General features: G+C 44.5%; 1 protein-coding gene across 14 annotated transcripts in view; it reads right to left on the bottom strand.

Moving 5' to 3' along the window:
• The window catches only part of CELF4 (CUGBP Elav-like family member 4), a 696179-nt gene extending 670378 nt beyond the window's left edge, over positions 1–25801 (bottom strand). For all 14 annotated transcript variants that reach the window (XR_005815347.1, XM_040541436.1, XM_040541437.1 and 11 more), the window contains exon 1: positions 25356–25801. Coding sequence is in view for 13 of the 14 variants with exons in the window: in XM_040541436.1 (XP_040397370.1) it covers positions 25356–25635 (280 nt within the window). In the remaining variant the exon portion in view is untranslated. The remainder of the gene's footprint in view (positions 1–25355) is intronic.
• Positions 25802–26772: the final 971 nt, after the last annotated feature.

Genomic DNA, 26772 nt, shown 5'->3' with positions numbered 1-26772 from the left:
TCTGCTGTCTCTCATCCCCTGCTCAGCATCCCAGCGCCTCCAGGCAGGAGGTGTCCTTTTGTCCCCATCTGCGCAGCACCCAGCACAGGGGGGCTCCTGGCCCCAGCAGAGGTGACACGGGGGACAGCTGTAGCTCTCAGCCGAGGCCACGCCGCGCAGTGCAGGAGGGGGCATTCAATGTAGCGAGCAGGCCACCCTGCCCTGCCTCTATCTGCTCACTTTACACCATCGTGCAGAGTTTCCTTCTCCTTTGTAGGAGCTGCAGGATTGCCCCAGGTGAGTGCACCCTCACAGCCGTCCCACTGTACCCAGTGAGGAGGAACCAGGCTGGCAGAGATGCAGCAGCTCCCCCAGCAGTGCTGCCTTTACCCTGCTCCTCGGCACGGCTTGGGGTTGGGAGTTAACGTGAGTTAATCCTGCAGCCTTACAGGAGCAAAGTCTGAATGGTTAATGTATGTTAAAACCTTACCGCCTCTGCTGCCCGAGCCTGTTACCTGCAGCTAACCCCTATAGAGAAGGTGTTGGCCAGACACCAAGAGAGAAAACAAAATAGAACTTTAGATGACTTGATCTGAAGCCAGGGTGTTTGAAGAGGGAATGAGGGGCATGGATTACACCTCGGATGACCCTGCTGCTCCCCTACCTGACAGGTTTCTTGTTGTCCTGGCAGGCAAATGCACAGAAGACCACAACTCCAGTGCAGTGACTCATGCTCTGCTAGCAAACTCTCCCTGCATGCTCCAAATCCTCACTTCAACCCCGCAGCACCAGTGAGGAGACAGCAGGCTTGTAGGAGATGACTGGACTTAAACCAACATCCTCAGCGTAAGTTTTTTTTGGGTAGGATTTAAACCTGTTCCACGAATTGAAGAAGCTGTCTTGGCATAAGGGCTCCCCCACCCTCTTCCCCTACATAACTGCGTCTAAACTTATCTGCAGAGCTGTGGTCGTTTTGGAGGGTGTAACATACACGTTCGGCTTCTGAAATTCCTCCTGGCCCTGGTGACTTTATGGAGGCTTTCACCAGGCTTGTGTCAGCCCCCTCCTGTTTTTTGGTAACTGAATCTGTGATTATGCAAGTGGGAGCATTTGGGGAAGGGAGATCAAAAAGGTCCCCACCTGTCCTGATTTGGGGACTTGGGTCTGGTTCTGCCCCAATAACTGTGTGAGTAGCGCTGCCCTGCCAGCCCATCCAACGCAATAAGGGATTGCTTCTGAGGAGTAAAGGTGGAAGAAGAGGATGTCAGACAGCCCCTCCTGGAAAGATTTATAAATGCACCATAACCGACTTCACAGGCTCAGTGCCTTGGAGAGTAATTGAAAGAGATGTTCCATATTGATCTTTTCAGAAAGTTCAGTTTGTCTAATCCATCCCCTCCCTAGAGCTGGGTGAAAAATGTTTGAACTTGTAGCACTGGGGTGGGATTCTGCTCTCTGTCACCTGGATGTAAATGTTGGGCCGTTGCAAGCTCCCGAAGGCCATGCAGCTCCAGTGGTGTAAGGGAGAGCAGGAGACAACCCCAACCCTAGGTAAAGTGTATGATTGTGTCTGCAACTGGGCTTGGTTTGAGGAAGCCCATTTTTGATGCTGTGAGTTTCCAGCAATTTTATAGGATGGGCATAATGTCTCCATGTCGTGATGTGAATGCCAGGGATTTATTGTGCGAAATATGGAGAGGGAAGATGATTTTGTGATTAGGAAATCAGACTGGGACTTGTATAATCTGTGTTTAATTCCCAACCCAGCTGTAGATTGCCTCTCTGCCCTTGGATAAGTCACTTATGCTCAGATCCATAAAGCTATTTAGGTATCTAACACCCATTGATTTCAATGGCAGTTGGGCTCTAAGTGCCTTTAAGGATCTGAGTCTTAATCTCAGTGCATCTTGGGGCTAGGAACCAAACCTATTAGATCATGACCTGGTACTTCTTTTCTCCTACTGGATGAGTGCTTGTTTCTGCCTGCTTGGAATATGGTGGGTCTGTATGCATGTGCACAGCCTCTAGCACAGTGGGGTCCTGATCTCAGCTGTTGCTGGAAGAATGCAATAAAAATGTGATAACGGTTGCTGATAAGTAAATAAAAAATAGAAAGCTTTGAAAACTAAACTGCAACAAAATAATCTAAGAACCTTAACGTTACAGTCTAGGTTTGAATACCCATGTCTTTGGCTACGCATTGATCTCCTGTGTCCTATTAAATTATTCAGCCCTTCTAGCAACCCTCCCTCAAAACATCCCAAGTACTTTACATGTGTGAATTAGGCTTTGCATCCCTTCTGTCCAGGCATGGGATTTTCATCTTGCTTCTTTGCAGTTCAGGAAACTGAGTCACAGAACCTTGTCCAGAGCAAAAGGAACCTAAGTAGGCACCTAGGTATTGACACAGCAAAGCATGCCAGTAAATGCTGCCTTGGGGCAGACCCACAGTCCCTTCATTTCAACCAGAACAACCCAGCTTTAACCAGCTCTCTGGGGACGGGAGTCTCATTTCTACCCCTCTGATTTCTAAATCATTGTTTTCTGTCTCCTCCTCCTCATTAAGTTTGTTCTTCTAATGAGAGCACTCTTCACTCTGTGGTTGTCCCTCTCCCTTGGTGAGAGCAGGCAACGTGAGGTCCTCCATGGGATTTTAAGCGAATAGGAACACATAAAACCACGCAGCTCCAGAGAACCAAATTTAGAGGCCATGAATGGGTCAGGGGCCTTTCTGAATGGTTTAAATTTTTTACTGGATACACCACTGGGTGACTGGCAGTGTCTACAGGAGGACTGCAGTTGTGTCCATCGTGAGTTGTCACCAGGGAGAGACGGAGAAAGAATGGAGAGCTTTCCCCACTCTTCCAGCCTAACTGCCCCTTCACAGGAGATGTGGGGAAATTCCCCCCCTTGCAGCCATCAGCTGGGGCTTGCAGGGGCCCTGACAGAGCTGGATATTAGCACACTTGAACAACCAGCCTCAGCCAAGCTTGAAACCTGTGCCAGGCTGAGACACTGCCATGGTGAGCACTGGATTCTTCTTGTCTGAAGCACATTTCCCCCCCAAATGGAGACTATCCTTGATATTCACGCATTTTTCCTAAAGCACACATGCCCAAACTCGTCACATTGCCCTCCTGCTCTTTGGGTTTCAATAACCCCAAGGGCTGGATCCTGCCTGCAGATTCACTGCAGGGAGGCAGACCGTGCTGTCTGGGGAGCGAGGAGGAGCAGGGAACCACAGAGACATCCAGTGCTTCCTGGTTGTAATGGTTCATAGCATCCTAAAAAAGCAGAAGGGTTTGGAGGGGATGTTACGGCCTTCCTTTAAAACAATCATTCACTATGAAGCAATTAATTCATTTCCTGAATTAAAAGGAGCCTTTGGATGCTTCGTGGTGTTGCAGTACACCTAACACTCGCTTAACCAGGATGAAATGGGGAGAACAATGCCAGGAGGAGGCCATTATCCTTCTCATATCCAGGAAAATGGGAGCGGTTCCACCTGGCGTTTAATTCATGTGAGTGTTGCTGATGGGTTTAAAGCTCTTCTAGTTTTCTCATGTGTGCGGAGAAAAACCAGCAACAACCAGTGACTGAACTCTCCAAATAAATTATGGGACTTTCTTCCCTCTGCTCAGATGCCCTGTCTGTCACATCCCTCTCTCCCACTCCTTCCTTTTTCCCTTATAAAAAATAATCGGTGCAAAATAAATGAGTGAAAAGCCAACATCTTACCAATGCATCTTTGTGGAAAGGTTTAATTTCCTGCCCTGCTGTGTTTTTGTTTGTGTTTATTTTTCTTTTTCCCAAAGGAGAAAAGGAAATAAAGAAAAAAGCAATGAGAGAAAAAATAAAGAGAATTGAGAACTTGACAGCCAATAAAGAGAAGCCGGTTTGAGGAAAAGAGCAGCATGATCGTGCCCATATTTCCATGAGTACGTTTTCCTTGAGCCAGCAGGATCAACCACCTCTATACAGATCTGGACAGGGGTAGAAAATATCAGTCAGGTAAAGCCTATCAGAGAACTGAAGTTTGGCATCCCTACACCCTCCCTTCCAACTTGGAACATCTTTGTGCAAAGCACCAGCAGCCAGGCAAAACAAACTAGAGGAGTGGGCAAGCGATTTGTAATTTGTGACAATTTGTGGCAAAGGGGTCTCTTCTGGGGTCTGCCTGGTGTGAAGGCAAGATGGGCTGGGTGGCATCCCCGACGGTGTGGCGTGGAGCCATGTACCCTCCCTGGAGGGAAAGCCAGGATGCTCGCTTGCAGGGTCCGAGTGCCGGGCAAGTGCGTGCGGCAGAACAGATAAGAAGGAGCCACAACGTGGCAGCATTGTATCTGGCGTGTGGAAGAGACAGTGAGAGTCAAGCCAGGCTGACCTTGGTCCTTCCTATATCAGATCCGAGCTGATTTATTAGGAGAGAGTCAGGGATGGAGGAGACGTCCAAGGAGCAAAGTTTGTTCTCAGGTACTGGTGCCTCTGGTAACTATCCTGCACTGGATGCGAGGAAAAAGAAGGGGGAGAAAAACAACAAAACTAGGGTGAGTTGATTATTATTCAACAAAACAGGCTGGGTTCCCTTGAGCAAGAATCTGGCAAAGCTCTGCCTGTTAGGAAATACCTGTTAACGCGGTGTGTGTGAGTCCAGCAAGATCTGACCCTTCATACTACCAGTTAATGTCACTCTGTTAACTTTCTGGAAGAGCTCAAAGTTCTTCATGGGGAAAGACTGTTCATCCCATTTGTAGAGCAAGGATAAGAACCACAATGACATGTTAAATATCTGCATTTTTAAAGTTAATCCCTAATTTACAGTGTCCAGCTTGAAATACTAATCGCAATGGGGACCCCTACCCCCAAATCACATACACAAGGAGCATACAAACTAAGCAGGCACTAAAAAAAGTGACAGCCAGCTTTAATTTTTCTCTAGAAATGACTTGCTCAGCGTCTGCAGAGTAAACCAGCAGCTTAGCTAGGAAAAAAAAAAAAAAAAACGCAGCTCTCCTAACTCCCAGCTCTCAACAGCCCCATGATGGAGCATTGAATGTCTGTGCAGGGCTGGGAATCACAGGCCGTCCTCGTGGCAGGACACAAGCAAGGTGGGCAGCTTGTCTGGGCAAAGCACAGCAGCACACCTGAGTTCTGTGCCTCTCCACCCCTTCCAAGGAGAACGAATCAGGGAAAAACAAACAAACAAACAGACAAAAAAACATTTGGGTTGTGTAATGTGAGCACGAAGCTGACATAAAAATAAGGGCTTCAGCATCTGGGCTTGGTGAAGGAGGGGAAGAGGGAGGAATTGGAGGGGGGGTCTGTGTGAGGAAATAACCATTTGCTGCCACCTGAAGTATTGTTTAACGCTTTACTTAAAAACGCTGACAGCTTCTGCACAGCTGTACCCACGGCAGAAGCAGCCTGCTGGCACATTGATAAAGTATTAAGATGAGTGCAGATCTGGGCATGATACAAAGAGACGAGAGCTCCTCACAGCCAAATTAAGGCAACGTGCACGAAGTGACTGTTACCTGGCAAAGGCTCGTTTTGATGCCAGCGTCTTTTGTTTTGATTTCAGATAAAAGGGAGGCTACGTGGCTTAGGGGTGGTGCTCCGAGCTGCATGGCTAACTTATCTGTGCCATTCAAGCAGGCACCGCATTGTCTGCTCGGAAGCAGGAAAAGATCTGAAATAGATGAGGAAGGGGTGGGGAGACAAGGCAACAACACCTCCGTGCTGGGGAGCCATGCAGAAGTGCATTTCAGTACCTGCCCTTCTGCTTTACGCAGGTCTGGACGCAAAGTCCTCCTGCTGCTGGTCTGGGAAGTCTGGCTCCAGACCCAGGCCTGGGGCTGGCTCTGCTCTTAGCAAGCTCTGGCTCCTGCCCCGGGATCCCCTCTGTATGTGCAGCCCCAAGCTGGTGTAACACTGCATTGGTGTGGAAAACATCATCCCGCACACACCAGCCAAGCGAGAGCAGCCGTGCCGGTGTAACAGTGCCTGATGCCAGCACGCTTTTGCCTTCCTTCTGCTATGTGCATGTGCGTGAGTGTTTATACGTCAGTATAACCACTGTTGTACAGGTATTACAATGCCCCCAGCAGAGAAGTTTTGTCACCTTGGTCATGCTGGTGCAGATGAAGCAGACCAGCTTTTCTCCTTCGACAGACCGAAGCACAGTGCTGCAAAGCCTTAAGCTCTGCCAGTTCCCGCTGACTTCCAAAGAACCTCAAAGCACCTTTTGAGAAGGTCTCAGCATCTCTCCCTGCTCCCTGAAGGAGGATTGGGTCCCACGTTAATGAAAACTAGGACAGACTTACACCATCAGCTGTCTGAGAGGGTGCCCAGCATTTTGAGAATGAGAGATGGGAAAAAATTGAGTTACCAAGGCAATGGGCAACCTCAGCATAGCGAAGGGAGACATAAAAATACAGCCAGGAGCCAGACACCACTGCTCTGAGCCAGACTCATAATGCCCTGAATAACCTTCCTGCCTCAGTTTCCCTTTGACTTCAAGGTGGAAGAAAATGCTGGCTAACTGCAGCTCAGCACGATGTAGAAGTTACAGTCGAGGTTTCTGACCCACTCTCTGACATGCAGATACCTTCTTTGTGTTGCATTGGAGTCAAATAGATTGGCTTTACTGCTGCCCCTGTTGGAGCCTGCACCAAAACCGGGTGCGTGGCATCCGACCCCATCCCAGTCCACGCATGTTGCATGGGAAAAGAGAGAACTCCAACTCCTTCCCTCTTTTCTTCCTCCTACTAGAGTGGGGCAAATCCTGATCTCGTTTAAATCACAGTAATCCTGGAAGAAATTCACAGAAGTCTCTACCTCTAGATCTCCATGGGTATAACCGAGAGCAGAATCCATCCCCACGTCCTCATAGATGGCTCCTGAGCTGGCAAAAATACTCAGGGCTCCTTTATCTTGATGGCACAAGATGGCTCAATAAATGTAAAGCACATGTTACATAACAGTAGAATAATCTATGGTATTGAGGGCTCACAGATCCTGAAAGTTTTTTCTGCTTTGCAATGGGGGGAATTAAATAAGGAGAAAAATATATTTTGAATAAAGTGCTTGTTGCAGAATATTTTTTTAAATACTGAACTGCGAAACCTAAGTAGGGCAATACCCTCCCTTTCAACAATACTTTGACTTCCTACAGTCAGCAGATGTAATATGCATAGGATTCAGAAAGATCCCATTAAAATTCATTAAACCATGTTTCCAGATATTTAGTAAATTTTGAAGAAAAGAAACCTATTGCCTCTTCTGCTCCGTATGATGGCCTCTTTGAATGTAATTAACCCTTCATTCATGGGTCTTTCTGTTCAACTAATCTCCCACCCTATGCCTTCCGATGCATTTTTAATACTGCAGCTAATACCACCACCTAAAATCCTCCAGCAGTCACCATGCTATAGAGCTCTTTGCAAAGGCAAGGTGCTGTAAATCTCCATAAACAGTGCTTGGATGAACAGCAAATTCAGATAAGTGATGTGTTCTTTTTCACGCCTTCCAGTTACAAACGGGGGATGCTCTTCATCCTTCAAGGTAGATTTTTAGCCAGGACCGATGCTGGTTTCCTACCTGCCTGGGGGATTCAGCCACCGGACTGGGGGAGCCCAACCAGCGATGAGGGGAGAGAGGGCTTTGATAAACAGCAAAGCAATGAAAAGAAGCCTAGCGATGCATGTGCAAATAAACCTCCAAAATTAAAATGCAAAACAGAAATGGATACAGGGAAATGAAGAAATGGTACACATCAGCTTTAGCTGTCTGGAGTGTAAAACTTTTCTCGCTTTCTTACAGGGTTCTCAGAGGCTCAGGACCCGATATGGCTGTGTCCTGAATGCCGTAAGCTGTGACAGATTTCAGATCAGAGCTCCTGTTTACGGAGGTACTAAGCAGAGATGGGGATGATATCACGCAAAACATACGAAACAAAAAAATATTCCCATTTCTCTCTTCCTTTTCTCTCATCTGATAAATGAGCTGTTTGTCAGAACAGGCAGTGGAGCTGGAGGGGCCGGGGGGAAAGAGTTTGGTATAAAAGAAAAAAAGAAAAGTGAAGATGATACCTGAAAATATTCTGTTTCTCTTAACTGAGAGCAAATCCTATTCCCAGGCCAACCCTAATCAGAATCTCTCCCTAAAAAAAAAAAAAATCAGGAAGGAAATATTTTAAATTATTGGAAGGGTCTTAGCCTCATTCACGCTTCAAGGTGTTCAAGGTACGTGGTGTTTCTTTCATGATTTCCATGTTCTGCCCCAGCTCTGAAGGAGTGTTATTTCTGAGTCACAGAATTATGCTTTTCACTTGGCTCCTGTAACACCCCTACGCTTAATTATTTCATCTGAACTGCAGATTTCCACGGATCCAGCAAAGCATTTAAGCACCTGCTCAACTTTAAGAACCTATTGCTTTCTGGGAGGCTTTCCACAATATGAATTAAGCACACACTTTGCAGGACGGACGGTTCTATACCATAACTACATTTCATCTGGACGAGGTTCAGGCCCTTCCCAAGGGGCTCGCTGATGTGTAGTGCATCGCTCTAAAATTTGCCCGTGAGTGCGTGTGCCTTTTTATTGAAGACTTTGTCATATCTGATTGAACTCTGGCACAGGGTTTGTGATCAGTCTCGGGCAGTTCGCAAAGCACAAATCCTGGCACTGTGGGCTTGGACACAAGGGTTATGGTTTGTGTATCAGATGTGGATCTCACCCTAAGCCACCGGGAAGCCAGACTCATATCTGCCGGCCTGACAAAGAGGCACTGTCGTTGCCTAGCCTCGCCAAATCGGGGTATTTTAAACAGAAAGCAGAGAGATTCTGTTTAAAATACACAAGACATCTATACAAAGGATGAGAATTTCAAAGTATGGCACAAGTCTTACTTTATGAGGAAGTATTATTGTTCTTCCAGAGCTGGAAAAGGAGGAGAAAAAACACAGAGGAGCTCAACTCTGCAAAATTTGCGGACCAGAGTGGCAGGCTGAGCGCTACACAGCAAGCTGTGGAAAATATCAACAGTCAAAAGCCAAAATCTGGTCTCTGAGCTTGCCATTCAAAGACATATGATGTACTATCCTCTTACCCAAGAAAGAGGAGCGAGTACACATGAAAAATTAGAGGTTAAACATCCATCCGGGGGATGTGTTAACTACTCCACACGCCACTGGCACTAGGCACGGTGCCTGTAACACGACGAAAATGTGTGTCCAAGTTAACAGCAAAGTTCAATTGCTGCGAGAAGATGTGGACGGATTCATCCGCTTTAACTGTTTCCATGATTTAAGCATTAGGCACCGGGAAATTAATCTGGGCAATATTCAAGACAATCTGCACAAAGCCCGGTCCAATGTTGCTAAAACAAGCTGGCTGAAATGAAAAAGTGCAGTTGTGACTCCCCGCCTGATACCAACATACACAAGCAAACACACATGTGTGCACAAAAAGGCCCTGATTATTATTCTTATTATTTATGAAAGTGGATGAAAAGCCAAAGGGGGCACGGTAATGCACCCAGATGCTGATTAGCTGGAGATTATATTGATGATGTAATAAAAATTCACTTTGTCTCTTAAGCTGCACCAGGACAATCAGAGAGAGATTAGATAAAAATCAGAGGGAATGAATAATAGAAGGGAGAGGTAACATCGTAAACCATAACTCCCTGCAAAATGTTCTACCTCTGAGTGCCCCCGGTCAGAATAAATAAGGGCTGGAGGGTGTAAATACAACCCGAGCACACATAGGAAGGAGGAAGAAGTGGATTTGTATGTGTATTATTTATCAATGAGAAGCCAGATATGTGCATCTATGTACCTGCAAGGGGTTGCAAATGCACACATACACACCTGTCTAGCTCTGATAAACAGAGAGATGATGAGAGGGAGCCAGGGAGAGAAAGTGTGGTGTTTGGAGAGGCACAGATAGGGGAAGCATATGGGATGGACGACGGGGATCATACAAGGAGTGTAAAGAGAAATGTGAACCTGCGGGGAAAAACAGCACTGCCTCTACGTGACAGGGTGAGGGGTGTAAATGCAGCCCCTGTGCCCATGTATTTCCCCACACACCCACCAGCGTGCATCCTTGCCTGACACAGGGCCCCCAGCTTCACCGAAACCCAGTCGGAGAGAGAAGGGAGAAAACTTTATCCTCTTCGAGCGCTTGCTCGAAAAGGAGCAGGCCTGCTGCACATCCAACGTTGGTTTAAGTTTACTGACCATGTTTAATATTTGATTAAACCTTCGGCATAGCTGACTATCCTGATCTGAATAGATGATCTGATGTTTTCTCTGGTAGTAAAGCCAAGCATAAGTAATAGCCATCTTCTAACTACTGCTGCCTTGCGCATACCAGTAGGGTTCTGCCGCGTCTGAAAACCTGCTACCTGCTTTGGGATTCTTTTCAGCTGCTTGGGATTTTCAGCTCGGGATTTTTATAAAATCAAACAAAACCAAAACCACTACCAAAATACTTCCCCAGCCATGCAGGGGACTGCGATTTATTAGTAGCTGAAGGAAAAATCCTTTCTTTCCCAAGAATTTCCCGGCTTAAATATTTTACCTGCACTCCTTGCTGCACTTTTTGCCTGTGGTTTGCATTATTACTCACTAAATACATTAGAAAATGCTCATCAGCTTGCTCGGCAGCTTGGGGATGTTTGTGTGGTTGCCCACACACGCGCTTGCACACATACACAGCAATTTTTTAAATAAATCACAGTAGCAGGGGTGAAGAGAGGGCACGCGGCACTTCGCAAGGGAGCATAACAGTGAAAAAGAAAGGACATCTCCAGGATCAGAAAACAGGGGCTGCCGGAGTTTCTCCGTGCCTCCGAACACCCACGAGATGGCCACAGTCGCAAGGCATGGAGGGGATGAAGGGGACACCAGCCCGGGCTGCTCTTACCCTGTCCTTCTAGATGAGGAAATGTCAAACCACTCCACACCAACACAGAACAGGACTAAATAATCAGCGTACATGCTTTACACCTCAAATGAGACAAGGCTTGCCAGGAGAGGTAATATCTTTTATTGGACCAACTGATATAGTTGGAATAAAATAGACAAGCTTTCAAGCACACAAGGAAGTCTGTCTGTTTTTTTCCAGCTGTATCAGCTGGACTAATAAAAGATATTACCTCCCCTTACAAATGTTGTCTCATTTATAACCTTAGACCATCACCGCTAAAGCTACAGCACGACTTATACCTTAAATACACAGAAAGCTCTTTGCAAAGCCGGATATCATAAATTCTTCTTTACACATGGCAAACTGAGGAAGAGCAAGGTCTAGGAACAGGATCTTGCAGGAGAAGGAAGGTTAGTAAGAGGTCTGGGCTAGAAATAGGGTCCTAATCCCCTCCTACCTACCTCTGAATGAAGCAGACTGGTGCAGTGTTACACCAAAGCCTTATTTTACCTTCCTGCTTTAGTGCCGGGCTGCTAGAGAAGGGTCCTGGAGCTGATGGGTAGCTGTGTTTCAAAACAGCAGGGAAAAATATTTCTGCAAGAAGCTGAACTGTAGTCCCAGAACGGGCTGCCAAGAATAGTTAAGAATAAGCTTATGATTTAAAGAATTCAAAGGAAAATATATGTCGGATTTTTGTTCAGGTGTGAGAAATCTGCTGCCGATATAATGAAACAAGAAAAGTGTTTTTTTTTTGTTTTGTTTTGTTTTGTTTTGTTTTGCTTTGCTTTGTTTTTTAAAAAAGGTACAATTGCTTTGGTGAAATTATAGAACTACTGCTTTTTTTTTTTTTTTTTTTTTTTTTTCTGAAAGCATAAAGCTTTGAACCTTAAAAGAAAGAAAACTTGTCTCTCTGCTTTTTCAGTTGTTTACATACTGAGATATATATTTGTTTATCTGCACGTGTGTATACTTTGTGTGTCTTTTGGATACTATTCATGTTTTTTTAATGTTGGTGGGGCCAGTATACCTGCCTTTTCCCCAGCCCTATTTTGGGAAAAGCGACGAGAGAGAAGAGGAGAGGAGAGGGAGAAGAGAGGAGAGGGAGAGGAGAGGAGAGGGGAGAGGAGAGAGGAGAAGGAGAGGAGAGGAAGAGAGGAAGAGAGGAGAGGAGAGGAGAGGAGGAGGAGAGGAAGGAGAGGAGAGGAGAGGATGAGGAGAGGAGAGGAGAGAGAGGAGAGGAGAGGAGATGTAGTTTGTGCAGAGCTGAATGAGGGGAACAGGAGTGTGACCAGTGCAGTCGAGATGCAGGTAAACGGGGCTGCGCTGGCAGAGGCTGGCTGTGGGAAATGAACAGCACACGAGCACGGGTAGGCTGAGAAGGACTTTAAAGGAAGCAGGCATGTGGAGAGTCATGCCTGGGGAAGGGACCTGACGCTGGGGACAATGCTGTGCCTGTGGTCCGCACACCCGTGCCTGGACATGCAACCTTTTCCTAGGGAGGGAGCTGGGCAAGGGAGGATGAGGAGCAGGTCCTGGGTCCAAACCCAGTCGACGAGAGTCCAGGCGCAGGAAATGTGTGGGACAGGGGTAGAGAAGAGCACCTGGGGAGCAAGTGGCTCTCCTGGCATTCCCACCAGTCGCTTCTGCCTGCCTGGGGGCACAGAGCCGGGCCACTGGGCTGGCTGGCAGCTCGGCTATTTGCGCGTTAGGAAGCTGCTGCCAGGAGTCCTATCCCTGGATCGATGTAAGGGAGAGGACGAGGGAATGACACACCTATTGTGCAACCCCTTTTATGAATAAACTCATAAAATCTAATTCTACCAGCACCTCTCTGGCCTTTTTCAATGAGCCGGTCAGTAACAAATGATCATTTAACAGCACAAAGCAGCCATTATATGGGAGAACAGTGAGGCTAATACAACACACGTTCCCCTCCAAACAAGAACCCAACATCCCTTCTTCAATTTTTTTTTTCCTTCCCCATCTGCAAACACTGTCAGTAAAGCTGAGTAAATATATAAATAATTAAACAAACAAATACTTTCCCTGCTGCCCCCGGGCCTTTGATACTGAGACTTCGTTGGATTTCAGGCAATCAAACAGCATCACGTTCTCACACTCACCCTGCACACACGCTTCTTCTCCACCTTTGACAGAATATCATTGACTTGAGTGCACTGTGATGATTTCAAATAGACTTGGGGGTAGATAATCGACTGTACACACACACATACACACACGTGCACTCCAGCTCTTCCATTATTTCATAAAAAAACGTAAGCACAGATGGGATGGAAACACAAAATACCACATACGTTGCTATTGATGAACTAGCTAAAACTACAACTGAAATTTAAAAAAAAAAAAAAAAAGGAGCCTGATTTATTTGCTTGTCAGTGGCCAGATCATCGCTTTGGGAGATAATCTGAAAACCCCCTTTTAAATGAAAAGGTTTCTAAATGAATTTTGTTGTGACTGGGTACTTGAGGTCACTGGAATCTTGCTTACCCCCACAATAAGCTGCTCCTTGAGTAGCAGCAGTGAAAACCCCCTTCTGGACTACCTTCCTCTGCCAAAGCCGGGGACGCTCACATCCTCTGCTTAAGGATTCACGTGGTGTCTGTCTGTTGTTCAAGAGGCTGGGTCACAGTCTAACTATTGACTTCGCAGAGTGTTGGGTTGGTCCTCGGCAAACGGACGACAACTGCCAATTCCTTCTGCCCATACCGAGGGCAGGAGTACACTTGTCTGGAAGGAACCTGCTTTTTTTTTTACTGACCCAAGGAAGGCAGATCCCTTCGGCTTGATCCAAATTGTATTGTGAACAATACAATGGTTTGGATCAGGCCCTTGGAGAAGAAAGGTGGGATGCAGCCCTTCGTCAGATCCTTGAGCCTTGCAGCTCCCTCAGTTGCCATAACAATGAAGAGTATATATGTGATTCACTAAAAGGAAAAAAAAAATAAAAAATCAAGGATCCTGAATCAGTGAATGACGATATTCCTGTAGACAGAGAAATTACAAAGGCTGTATCCTACTCACACAAAGAAAACTGGCAAAATTGCCATTGACCCTTTCTTGGCAAAGCAGGGATAAATATGTATTTTCAAGTTAAATGAGCAAAGCTAATTTCCACCTCCCCACCGCATGTTTTTTGCAAGTACGTTTTCCTGCTCTGTGCTGAAGAGGCTCTGATGCAACACACCTGTCATCAGAGACGCACCAAATCCTTTCCTGACGGAAAATAAATGTCAAATTTCTGCCATTAACTCCTCCCTCCTGAGAAAATCCAACCGGCCTAATATTGCAGATGAGGAAATGACAGATGAATAGCCAATGGGAGCCGACAGGAATCTTCCCATTGATTCAACAGGTTTCAGATCAGGCCTGAAGGCACCAAGCTTAAATGACTCTATCAGAGAGTGCCGGTGAGTAATTATCTCAGCCCTGATTAGAACCAAGTCGGCCCGGTCCGTGTCTGTCGCCCTCACCCACTATGTATTGTTCTTCCTTTGAAACTGCAGACCCAGGCACCAGTTTCAAGGGGGCAGCTCTGAGACGTGGTAGCCACTAATAAAAATACAGAAGGAACAGCAATGCTTGCTTTTCTCACTTGCTTGTTTAATTTGGTGTTAACTTTTACTGTGCTGAGAGCAAAATGTAAAACCTAGCACCACTATGTCACTGTCATCTCCTGCAAGATCTTTATGTGCATTTCCTCCTACAGTTTCTATGGGTTGAATTTTGTTTGTTTGTTTGTTTGTTGTCAGTGACTAATTTTGGAGTTAAATCATTTGTAAGATACTTTTTTCTTTGTTACCAAAATCTTCTGGGTACTCCAGACTCTTGCAAATAAACATGCAGCAATGGTATGCTTTTAAAGACTTTGCTAGAGGAATTTTGTTGGTTGCCTTGCCCATTCCTCATTTCCACTCTTACTTTTCTCTTTTATTGCCAGTATCTTGAATGAGATTTCTCTTTCTTAAAAGAAAAATAAAAAATCCATAGTCAAAAAAAAAAGAGAAAAAAAAAAAAGGAAAACAAAGCAAAAAAATGACCACTCTCCCTCAGAACACACAAAACAGAATAAAACCCGCAGAACAGCATAACTGGATAACAGTATATCTTTATAAAGGAGGGTGAAAAATTGCATTCTCATCCTTGTATTATTGAGGATTGAATAAGATCAAATAAATCACTTTTAAAAGCAATTAAATGCTCACAAAAGAAAAACACTCACTCTGTAAACTGAGAGAAGAAATAATGAAATGCAAACCATCTCGAAACTACTGTACAGCAACTGGAACGAGACACTTGAAGCTGAATGGCACGGTGGGACTGAACTGGCATACCTAGACAAGGCAGCCTATAGCTGAAGAGGGAGCAGTTAGGAAATTCGGAAGCAAGCTGGTCTGTGTATCTAGATTTACAGGAGGAAAAACATCTCGGCAGTCACATTGCATGTTATTGGAAGCTCCTGCCCAACGAGCGGCACCTCGCAGAGCTGCCCCTAACTTAGGGTCCAGTGCAAACACTGCTGCAGGCGAGGTGGGGTTTTCCTGGAGACTTCAACAGGGCTTCGGAGCAGGTCACCATCTGCCCTGCAAAGTCCTTTCCCATCAGTTATAGACTGTGCATATCCTGGAGTATCTGTTACTTCTATCCTCTTTTTTCCCCCATTTTTTTAAATGCTAGAAAAAGTGTGAAAAATAAAACAAATAGGGTACTTTCACTGCACTGCTGCATTGAAAAAAGAGCTCCCTGGGATCAGTCCTGCTCAATCCTGGAGTTTCTCCAGGTCTCTGACTTCTCTGCAGCTGCCAGGCACAGACCTGATCCTGGAGGAGGAGGTGTCCTGACTCTGCGTGGTTCTGGTGAGACACGGCACAAGAAACAGAGCCCTGCCTGGAAGGGGCAAGAAAACAGCTTTCTCTGGGTTAGCTTTCAGAGAGTTGCCAGCCAGTTCAAGCTACTCAGCAAAGGTATCTGCCTCTCTCTCTCTCTTTCATGCACCATTTCAAAGAAGTGCATCTTTACCTTATTATATTATTAGAATCAATCAATATTATTTATATTACATGTGGGTAATTCTGTAAATTCTTCATAGTTCTCCTCCCTGCCTGTTAACAGCAGGTACATTATACAGTCTGGTTAGATTGGTCAACCAGGCTATCGATAGTCTTAATAAGCAATATCTGTATTGTGACCTTTGCTCGCAGAACTGAATCTCTCCTATAGGGCTGTCAGATTCCTTAAAGAAGTATTGATAAGCTCATTACTGTATTGCTACATATAACTTTAGGTGTGATTTTCATTCACCCTGAAGCATCTAGTAACCTAATACTTTTTTAATTTTTTTTTTATTTTTTCCTACTAAAGCATTGGCCCTTTTACAATTGATCAAATAGTGAATTAGAGCATTATAGAGAGGAAACAATCAGGGGATTTCTACAAGCACACTGTGATATATCTTTTGATCTTCTGACAACCTTCCTCCCTCTGGATCCTAGGAAGGAAGCACTGTTTTATAGGGATATTATTAGGCTGATGCTGCTTTATACATCTACCTGCAAGAAGCTACCAAATCTGACAAAGATATTTGTGTGCGTTTGCAGTGAGTGATGCATACTATGTGATGCGAATCTATCCTTAGGGACTGAAAAGGAGAGGAACTATGCGCAAATGTAAGTCTGCCCTTTCGATACATGCGTGCATACATAGTCTCCGTGTATTATGTACACAGGCATTTGAATTAGAAACAGGCCAAATATGCAGTCAGATCTCATCAGACCAACTCTGTCTGCAAAGCTCCATTTTTATTCTGTTTGAAGAAGCTTCATGTCCAGAGTTATCTGCCCCAGTGCACTGGGAAGTCATCCGGGTTGCCTCTAAAATATTTTAGAGACTCAGACACAATGCACAAATAAACCAGACATGGATTAATTAAGTATGACTGTGTCATTAAATTAGTACAATGAACAAACAGCTACATATCATATTAAACTCTGTATATAATTCCAGGAATAACCTGTTAAGTCACCTGCCACTTTCATGTAACAATACAATCTCTATACTGTCTTTTAGAAAGAAATTATTTAGAGACATGTCATCCTGAATGTATGTATGTCTATACCAAATGCATGATTTCATTAATATGCACGTTGGTTGCATGCGCGTGTGATACACAAACGTGGCAGACACATTCGTATCTGTTTGCATACGCAACTTTCATGTAGAAGTTCATTCTCAGTGGCCACTTTCATGCAAACTATGGCTCAATATATTTTCCAGAATTAAATCAGGAAATTACAGGTCTCTATAAGGGAAAAGAGGAAAGAATAACCTGTGTTACAAACTCTGCCTGTACTGCACCTTGGTGTCTCAGACCATAAGCAAGTTTCCAGTGGCAAAATACTTTGACAGACCTAGGAGCGAAGGCACCTCTCGCTGGCAAATACACATCCCTGGAGGCATCAACATCACCAACAAAGCCATCTATGAAATACCTAATGTTAAGCAATGACTGTCTGTGTTCAACAAAGGAGGGAGAAATAAACAGATAAGGGTGAGGTAGATCGAAATCTGCATGCCTCATTGGCTGAGCTGTCGGATATTTCTAATGCATCTGAAGGGTTTGTTACTAAGAACCTGTTAAGTCTCTTTAAACCTTTGATCTGTAGCCAGTCTTAACAAAGGTGACAATTAATTAAAGGAGAGTGCATTGCAATAAAGTTACATCGTGGTCAGTTTATATATACTGTCCAAAGCTGGTTCACAGAAGTCACTGTCAATTAAAGTCTTCTTGGAGTCAAGTTCATTATCAATTTTTCCCCCTTGCCTTGGAGCAATATTTTTGGCCTGCTTCTGCTTGACAAACTTAACACAATGTCTATATCTATTGTCCTGCCATTCAATTTACAAACGGAATAGATGGCCAATATATGATTTATTTTTAGCCACTACGTATGGTCAGGCACTGTATTTGAGAGGTTTAGAGCCTCTCATCCATCTTTATTTTAAGGAGCGACAAAATAAGCCCTCTCTTCCTTTGAGGGGAGTCGGTGGGATATAATGAAAGCACATTAAAAGCTGCATTTACCTATGTGGTGCATTCAGGCCGTGGCTCACAGTGACAAAAGCAAACAAATGCAACATCTGTGGTGACATCCTGACTTCAGCCCACCCCAAGTGATGCAGCACAGAGAGAGGTGATGCAGGAGATCCTGCGATCCCCAAAATTGACGATGCATCTCCAGGAGTTACGGAGGGAGAGAGGTCCCTATAATAAATATATTATATTTAATCAGTCACGGAAGCAGCAGTGGAGGAAAAGCTATAGCTTTCCCTCACCATGGTTATTATTTTTCCCTCTTTCCGCTGCAGATTTTAATACATAAGGGTCAGCCTGCCATGACAAGCCCTGGCAACAGTCATATGGGCATTGGTGGAGCAGTTAAGCGAGTGAGAAATGTGGCAGGGGCTGGACTTCTGTCAGTTCCTCAGCTTCGTTTAAGTTTTAGTTTCACTTGCTGAAGGACAGCTAAGTTCAGGGACAAGCCAGCAAGCACAGAAGATGGTCACATTAGCTGCAAGTGTGGTTTGCTACGTAAATCCACAATCCTGAATTTTAACAGGAAGGGGAAACATTCGGTTTGCAAATGTGAACCGACTGATGTGACGGCAAAGCTCTTATGGACTTCTGCCCAGCCAGCAGACAAGGGGCCTCTGCTCCCTACTGAAAGAAGACGCTGGGATTAATAAAACACCAGCCTCGTTGTTAAGGCCAGGATTCGGCTTAGCTCACTTAACACCTCACCTGCTTAGTGTGAACTCTTACAGGGCATAAACCTGATGGCGCATGGTGGAGGGGTCATATTAATCTCCGCAGTCTCCTGCTGTCACGACGTTTTATTGTGAGGCTATAGCCAACACTGACACAAGTCTGGGCGTCAGAGGCTTTTTGCACTGTTTTAAATGCAGGTACCTGTCCCACCAGCCTCGATCATCTCCCCCACTTTTTCTCCCTTGGAGCCATTACCGCCTGTCGCACAAACCCGCCTGGGTTCACACTTGATTGACGGGAGGGACGGTAACAGCTCCTTTAGTGTCATTCTGGTCTGTCAGGTCAGCGCGGCTGGTATGCATGCACACAAGGTATGCATGATAAAAAACACCCAGACGTCTTCCTGAAAAATGTGGCTGCGTTTTTGCAGCTCTGAAGGCTAGGAGAAGCCCTCCTCGGCCATCCAGCCCCTTCTGCCCCTCGCTCTTCACTCTGGGCATTGGAAGTCCTATGCACGCCCTCCTTGACGGGTTCAAACCACTTTCCTATTAAGCACAAGACACTTTCTGCAATCTCACCTCACTCTTTACTCAGGCAAAATTCCAGAGAGTCTCTGACACTTCCTTCAAAAAACTATTCCATCAGCTGCCTGTCTTTTGTTAAACGATGCAGTTTGAATCCTCTGCTAAAGAAAGCCCTGTCTGTGGCACTGGCCACTGGCAGAAGCAGGATAGACGACCAGATGAACCACGCTTTTCATGCAAGGTGACAAGGATCCTCAATTTTTCCCCCTACTTTAGTGCTGACATTCCTGATCTCTTCTAGATGAACACAGGAAAAAAAATAATAAAATAAAATAAATCAAAAGCACACCATCTCCCTTTTCTGTTTTAATACTTAAGAAAATAGTAAATTCCTGATTCACCATTTAATTAAAACACTGTTTCGGCCAAGTAAATACTATGAGATTTAGTAGTTGTCGCTATTATTATTTTTTATTTTTTTTTTTCAGGAGAAAAAAAATAAGTAATTTTTTTTTCCTCCTCTAAAATGCCCAAAGGCATCAGTCTATGTAGATATTTAGGGACAGAAGTAATCTTGATCTATAAATGTGTTGGAAGTATAAGTCTAACCTGGAGAAAGGTAAGAGAAGAAACAAAAGCCCCAGAACCATGAACTTTAATTTCTTTCTTTCCTCCACATTCTGTAACTTTAAAGCAAATACATTCTTGTAAGGACGATTAGTTTGATATGGTGGTGGGGCTAGCTAAAGAACAGCTTTCAGGTGCAAAACTTAACAGCCAAGCAGAGATCCCAGAAAATTGGAGTTTGTACTGGAAATGCTGACAAAACCGTAACAACAGCATCATAACTGGCTGCAGCTGCTTTTAGAAAACAGAATCCATGTCCAGACCCCTGAAAAAAGAGTTAACACATAGCCTTCTAATTTATGAAGCAATCTGGGCTATCTGTTTGACATTATCAAATATACATACACGCTCATCTGTACGGGAGATATAATGTACAAGGGGTAGCTTTTTTTCTCTCTTCCATCCAGCTATCCAATTGCATTTTGATTGTTTTAAGGGGTTGTTCTTTAAACCTAAGGCACAAAGCCTCCTCTGTTTTATTCCAGTTTATTTGTGCATTTACCTCCCTAAAACTTGTTTGGTTTACTACCATACTAAATGCTGTATGTGTTGCTTTCAGCCAGGCAAGCCTTATGTTTCAATTATGGAGGAGTTTATTCAGCACCTGTATTGCATTGTGCTTCTTTTCAACTAAATTTCCATTTCCCAAAGGCTATATGCGTGAATGTGTATACATCACTCTTTTTTCTGTGTGTGTACACACACACAAATCTATACATTTATACACACGTACAATATATCATCTTAATTGAATGCACATTTTCATTGCACCTCTGAATTATTGAGATATCCAAAACCCCCATAAACATCCTTAGACTTAACAAGGTTTTAATCTTTCTATCATCTATCTTTGTAATCAAGCATAACAATATAATGAATGGAAGCCTTGTTTACCTACCCCCTAGGTGTCTTAAATTCCAAAATTATTTATACTTTTGAGAAGGTAAAGCAGCAAAAGAACTAAACTGTTCTTTTTCTACCGCATTTTTGTAGCTGCATTGAATGCTTGATGAGTGAGGTTCGGGTCAGATAGGTACACCATCCCAGTGGGACCGCAGTAGTGGATTTTGAGGAGGTTTTGGGGGTTTTGTGCTTCCCCTCTCTCTAAATAAGGGTTGAAAGAAGGTTGTAGCTCTCACATCCATGAAAGACTTACTTTCTCACTGCACACTGTCTCCACTCTTTAAGTGCACTCACCCGCATGTGTTTCAGTAAATCTCATTTAAGTGTGGAATGCTGATTTCTTCTGACTTCCTAAATAGAATATTATGGAGACCTGTGTGTTTTAAATTAAAACACATTCCAGGCCTTGGGTACAAGCATGGTTCGGTAGAAAAGGCTGTTTAAACCTATGGGGACAGTCCTATATTTAGATTACATTAATTCATAAATATTATACTAAATACCACTTAAATTGGCCTTAAATGACTTCAAAGATAATGCATTATAATATGGCTGTCCTGAGAGCACTAACCTTTATGTCTCCCAGTAACTCAGCCTTTAAGCATACTCCGCTGCTAGATAAGAAGGGGGGAAGTTATGAATGAATGGCTTGCTAAATTGTTCAAGTGTGATTAGTTAACTCTGTGCACGTGCGCGTGTGTGTGAGCGCGTGGGTGGGTCAGCTCGGCCCCGGTAGATCTTTACCCGCGGATCTCAGCACACAGCCTCTTCCCAACCCTAGAGCAAAGTGCCACAGCAGGAGTGCATTCCTGCCCTGTGTGGAGAGAAGCAAGGAAGGGGGAATCTGTAGCAGTGATGCTCGTGCCACAAAATCTTGTTTTCTCAGAGATCTGGCAATTCTTTCCTGCCTTCCCTCACATGCTGCTTCCCCCGTACCTTTTTCTCTCTTCGCATGCCTGTAAGACAGTTGTACTCTCCTGCCTGTTCCCTGGTATCTGTCCTGGCATCAGCCAGGGCTGCTGGTGAAAGAACCTAGGACTTCACTCCCCCTTTTGATAGTTTCTTTATTATTTTTTTTTATTATTTTATTTTTTATTTTTGGCAAGAAGGGATAGTCGTGTACTTTATCTTCAGGTTCTTAATTTTCAATTTTCTTCTGATATACAGAAGCACCACAGTAGGATCTCTTCATAATATTTTGAATCATACACATCCTATGCTCTCATTTCAATGGATTTACACCTGAAATGACTCTGGTTGCTATGTTTTTACTCTAAGCTAATTCTTCTCTCTTCCCTCCCCCCAGCACAAACCCACCTTCTCCCTCTCCACACCCAAGATTTGCTCTCCGTACACTTAAATAAACTACAGCCCACTATTAACCCTTCGAGGTATACCACTGCCACAGCTTCATCCCCTAGATTAGGAATAAAATCAACTGAGAGTGATGGATCAATTAATGTATAAGCATTATGTATCACTTATGGAAAACATCTTGGGGTTTCATATTGCCATCCTACCCCTGAGAGCCAAGTTGGACTACCTTTATGCAATTCTTCACCTATGCCTCCAAGCAAAGCAAAAATAAGGAGATTTGAGTGAATACTATGCTTCACATGGCTGAATTTAGAGAAGAGAAAAGAGAGAGAAAATAGATTAAAAATGAAATGAAATGAAATAAAATAAAAAAGCCAAACACAATCCTCATCCTTCAAAGCCCCATCATGCTTTTTGACTTAATAGCAATTAATCACTACTGGCAAGAAAGTAATTTTTTTCCAGGTAGCCAGAGGCACATTTTTATCAGGATTAGCTAATAAATCAGCAGCATCGCTAGAAAGGAGTTCAAACTCTTCTCGGATGTACTAAATAAAACCAATCTCTGAAACGCTGGCAACTCGGTGTCTATTGAATCTTCACTCAAACCCCAGGCTGCGATACAACAATCATCGTGATCATTTTTCCTTCCAAAGTCCAGAACTTCTACGAGATTAAAAATGACTGTTTCTTTCAAGATGAACTCGTGCAATTTGGTTTGATGAGGTGACAAGATTTCCCACCTGGCTTTTTTCCTATGTTGCAGCTTTAAACCAGAAATGAAATGAAGGGAAATGAAGTTAGTATCTTGCTTAATTCAGGAATATGTGTTAAACACATCCAAGCAAGATAAATGATTCCTCTCTCTCTCTCTCTCTCTCCCTCCCCCCCTTCCTGAGTTTGTCTCTATGAATACAGGCATATAGTAAAAGCAAAACCGAACTGCAAGAGAAAGGATTTCCATCTATGAAATAGAAATTAAAGTTAGCGCATAGATTGATTAATTACAGGTTTACGGTAGAACAAAGCAAAAGAGTAAAATCTTGTCAACAAATCAAAATACCCCTCCACCCCCCAAAAAAATCCTTTACCTAGACATTAACTCAGACATTTCCTCTGTACTGTGTTGAATGATTCTTTTCAGTGGAGCTTTTACTGTTGTTATTTTTATTTTATGGAAACCTTAGATAATTTTTGCAAACACATGCGCGCACACATGGGCTCGGTGGCTACTCTCACTGTGCCTCATCTATTAGACAAAACCTCCCAGGACCTTTCCTTCCCTGTGCTTCTTACCATTATTTTTATCATTATTATTAACAATTATTCTAGTGTGGATGTCATGTTTAAATGATGCCCATCAGACCTTGATGTGGCTTCTAAGAAGCTAGTTTGAAAGGAAAACAATGTTTGTAAGGGATACACTGTTCATTTTAAATATGAGAAGGGTGTTTGGAGTGACCGGCAAGAAAGGAAGGAAGAAATATACTATAACTTGGACTGATCCCCCAGTCCCTGAGCCCTGAATGTTTTCTCTAGCCTGTGTGATACCAGTACTTGCACTGTCAGGGTATATTTTCATTCGCATTTCCTGAAGGTGGAGGAGAGGAGGGGAGTGAGTGGGAAGGGGGAAGAGATGCCTCCTAAACATGCCGTTAAGTTTAAGATTTACAACTCACCAAGGCAACTGGAAAGCTGGGAAGCAACTAATGCCGTTCCCAGTGACTCTCTCTACCAGGAGTGAACCAGGCTGGAGTAGACATTGCTACTGAACCTCTCCTGTAACAGAAGCAACTTCCACTCCCCCCGTGTCCCCGTGCACAACCCTTTTTCTCCTGCACTAAATCTGGAGTCACACCCTGCTTACTTCTGATTAGATCTCTTTTTCTTTCTCTCTCTTTCTTTTCTTTCTTTCTTTCTTTCTTTCTTTCTTTCTTTCTTTCTTTCTTTCTTTCTTTCTTTCTTTCTTTCTCTTTCTTTCTTTCTCTCTCTCTCTCTTTCCTTCCTTCCTTCCTTCCTTCCTTCCTTCCTTCCTTCCTTGCTTCCTTTCTATTCCATGCCCAATGAAATAAATACACATACACACATTATATATACAGAACCTGAATTAATAAAGTGGCTTCGTTTCATTCCTGGGTCTCTCCTGCTCCTAAGCTGAGCTACCATGAACATTATCTCCAACTTCCTCCCTGCAAGTCCTACTTTCCTACCTGGGGATCTGGTACAGACCCCACTACACATACCCTCCCCAACCCCCAAAACATAGCATCCTCTAATCTGAAATGCACCTCCAGAGAGACTAAGCAGGGAAAGGAAAGGAGTGGGCAAAGACGGAACAAGCAAGGCATCACACGGGGAGCACGTCTCTAGTGCCCTGAAAGAAAACCCAAAAAGTTCCCGGGGTGGACTTCGGGCACATTGAAGTAGTGCTGGGAATATGCCTGCTCGGAGACTTCTCCCTTCTGGAACTGAGATGCGACCCATCCCTCCTGTCTCGCTCTCTCCAACACATTCACACTTTGTGATTTCATACTCCCAACCTGCTTGAGATGGGTTTTTTTATTGTTGTTTATATCTCTGTTCCCACGCTGAACCAAACCAGAATGAATACCCCCCTCCAGCACCCCAATACCCCTCGAGCAAATCACTCTCCTCTGCCTCTGGTTTTGGAGCGGGCTACAAATATGAATCCTAGTAGCAGCAAAAAATGAAAAAAAGAAAATAAAAGAAAATAAAAGAAAAGAAGATGTGAAGGCGCAGGTGCCTGATTCACAACAGTTGTAAAATAGGGGCTTCCCGGCTCGGCGCAAACACACGGACAGACACACGGACACACACACACTCCTGGGTGGAAAATGTGCAGCTCCCAAAGATAAATAAAGAAATCCTCTTAATCTTTTTCAGCACCACCGGCGTGTGGACAGCTGCTGCCAGCCCTGCCGCCCTCCCCTGCTCTCGCCTGGACTCTCCGGCTTTCGCAAGTGACTGCATGTCGCTCCCCAAAACGGGGGGAAAGAGGGAAAAATAGTCCTAAATAACCCAAAAGGAGCTGACCCCCTTCTCTGCCTCTCTCTCTTCGCTTTTCAGGAGGGTCTATTATTACTTTCCCTGCCCCCCTCCCCCCCCCCCCCCCCCCCCCCCCCCCAGCTTGCCGCCTCCGCCCCCGGCCAGCCGAAAATGAAATAAAATGAAATCGAAAGGAAAGAGAGAAAGAGAGAGCCAGAGAGGGTGCAGGAGCCTGCCTTCCTCTCCCAGTCTCTCCCGGGAAAGTTCAGGAGGTAACTCACCTTTGTGCATACCAGTGAACCTGTCCTTCAGCACCGTCAGTTCATAGATCTTCCCGAACTCCTCGAAGAGCGGTTTGAGGTCTTTCTCGTCCAGGTTACGGGGGATCTGCCCAATAAAGAGCTTAATGGCATCGTGGTCCTTCATTGGGATGGTGGATGGGTTTCCGGGGCTATGGTTTAATCCGTTCATATGCCCGTTGGTGCTGGGGTTGCTGTGATTGCTACTCAGGCTGGTATTATCTGGTTGTCCGTTTGCTAACGTGGCCATCTTTATATACATAGAGAAAATCTTCTTTCCTTTTTTTCCCCCTCTTCTTTTCTCTCTCCCTCCCTCTCTCTCGCTCACCCTCTCTCTCCCTCTCGCTCGCTCTCCCTCTCCCTCTTTCACACACACACACACACACACACACACACACACACACTCCTCCCTCTCCGTCTCTCTCTCTCTCTCTGGGTCTGATCTGATTTTTTTTTTTTTTTTACATTGAAGATCTGTGTCCTTTCCGTTTAAACAGGCTGGATCGGTTCAAATTCCCAGCCAGACTAGGGGGTGGGGTGTGAGTGTGCGGATGTGTGTGTGTGCGGGGAAGGGAGGCTGGGGGCGGGGGGCTGCTGCTGCCTCTGCTCGGCCCGAGCCCCCTCCTCCCCTCCGAGCACCCCCTGTCTGCCTGCCCGGGAGAAGCTCAATGGTATCTTCCAACACAGCCCCTGGCTATAAATAGCACTAGGCGCATGGCTCTTTGAGAGACAGTCAATTTCTATTGTGCCAAGTGAGCAAAGGGGAACGGTTGCGTTTTTAGGACCAATGATGATTTTTTTTTCTTCCGTTTCCTTTGCAAGCCCTCCGATCAATCGCTGTCGTTATAATTTCAGTGATCATCAGGAAATCTGCCTTTTATTTGAGAGGGGGGAAAAAAAAACCGCAAACCCAAGGTGTTCTGACTTCTTCCTATTATGATGATGCCTCTTATTTATTGTTTACTCGTATTATGATTTCACAATTGATAATAAAAACAGCTGAGACACGGACGAATCCTCAGGCTCAGAGGTTGCTGTTGGTGTTGTTGTGGTTGTGATGTTACAAGCTCTCTTTATTATACCTGTTCTTGTTGCGTCTGAAAAAAATGCATGCTCTTTAAGCTCTCTCTCTTTTATTTTTATTTTTTCTTAATTATACTGCCGATGATGACATCAAGCTAGGAAAGGCGCAAACTGTATTATTGTAGGTCTTTGGAGGGAGAGAAAAAATATTGAGATGACTATTGTTAATTTTCGTGATGCCAATATTTATTTTACGTGCAGTCAGTGCGGGTGTGCTAGCTGTGTGTGTGTGTGTGCGCGCGCGTGTGTATTGGAAAGGGATTGATTAGGTAAGGTTTTCTTGCCCGTCTTTCAAGCCATGAGGATATTCTGTCTC

This window comes from Cygnus olor, chromosome Z, assembly GCF_009769625.2.
Source record: "Cygnus olor isolate bCygOlo1 chromosome Z, bCygOlo1.pri.v2, whole genome shotgun sequence".
Classification (NCBI taxonomy): Eukaryota; Metazoa; Chordata; class Aves; order Anseriformes; family Anatidae; genus Cygnus; species Cygnus olor.
The sequence above is the reverse complement of the archived record's forward strand: the minus strand, read 5'-3'. Positions and strand labels throughout refer to the sequence as shown.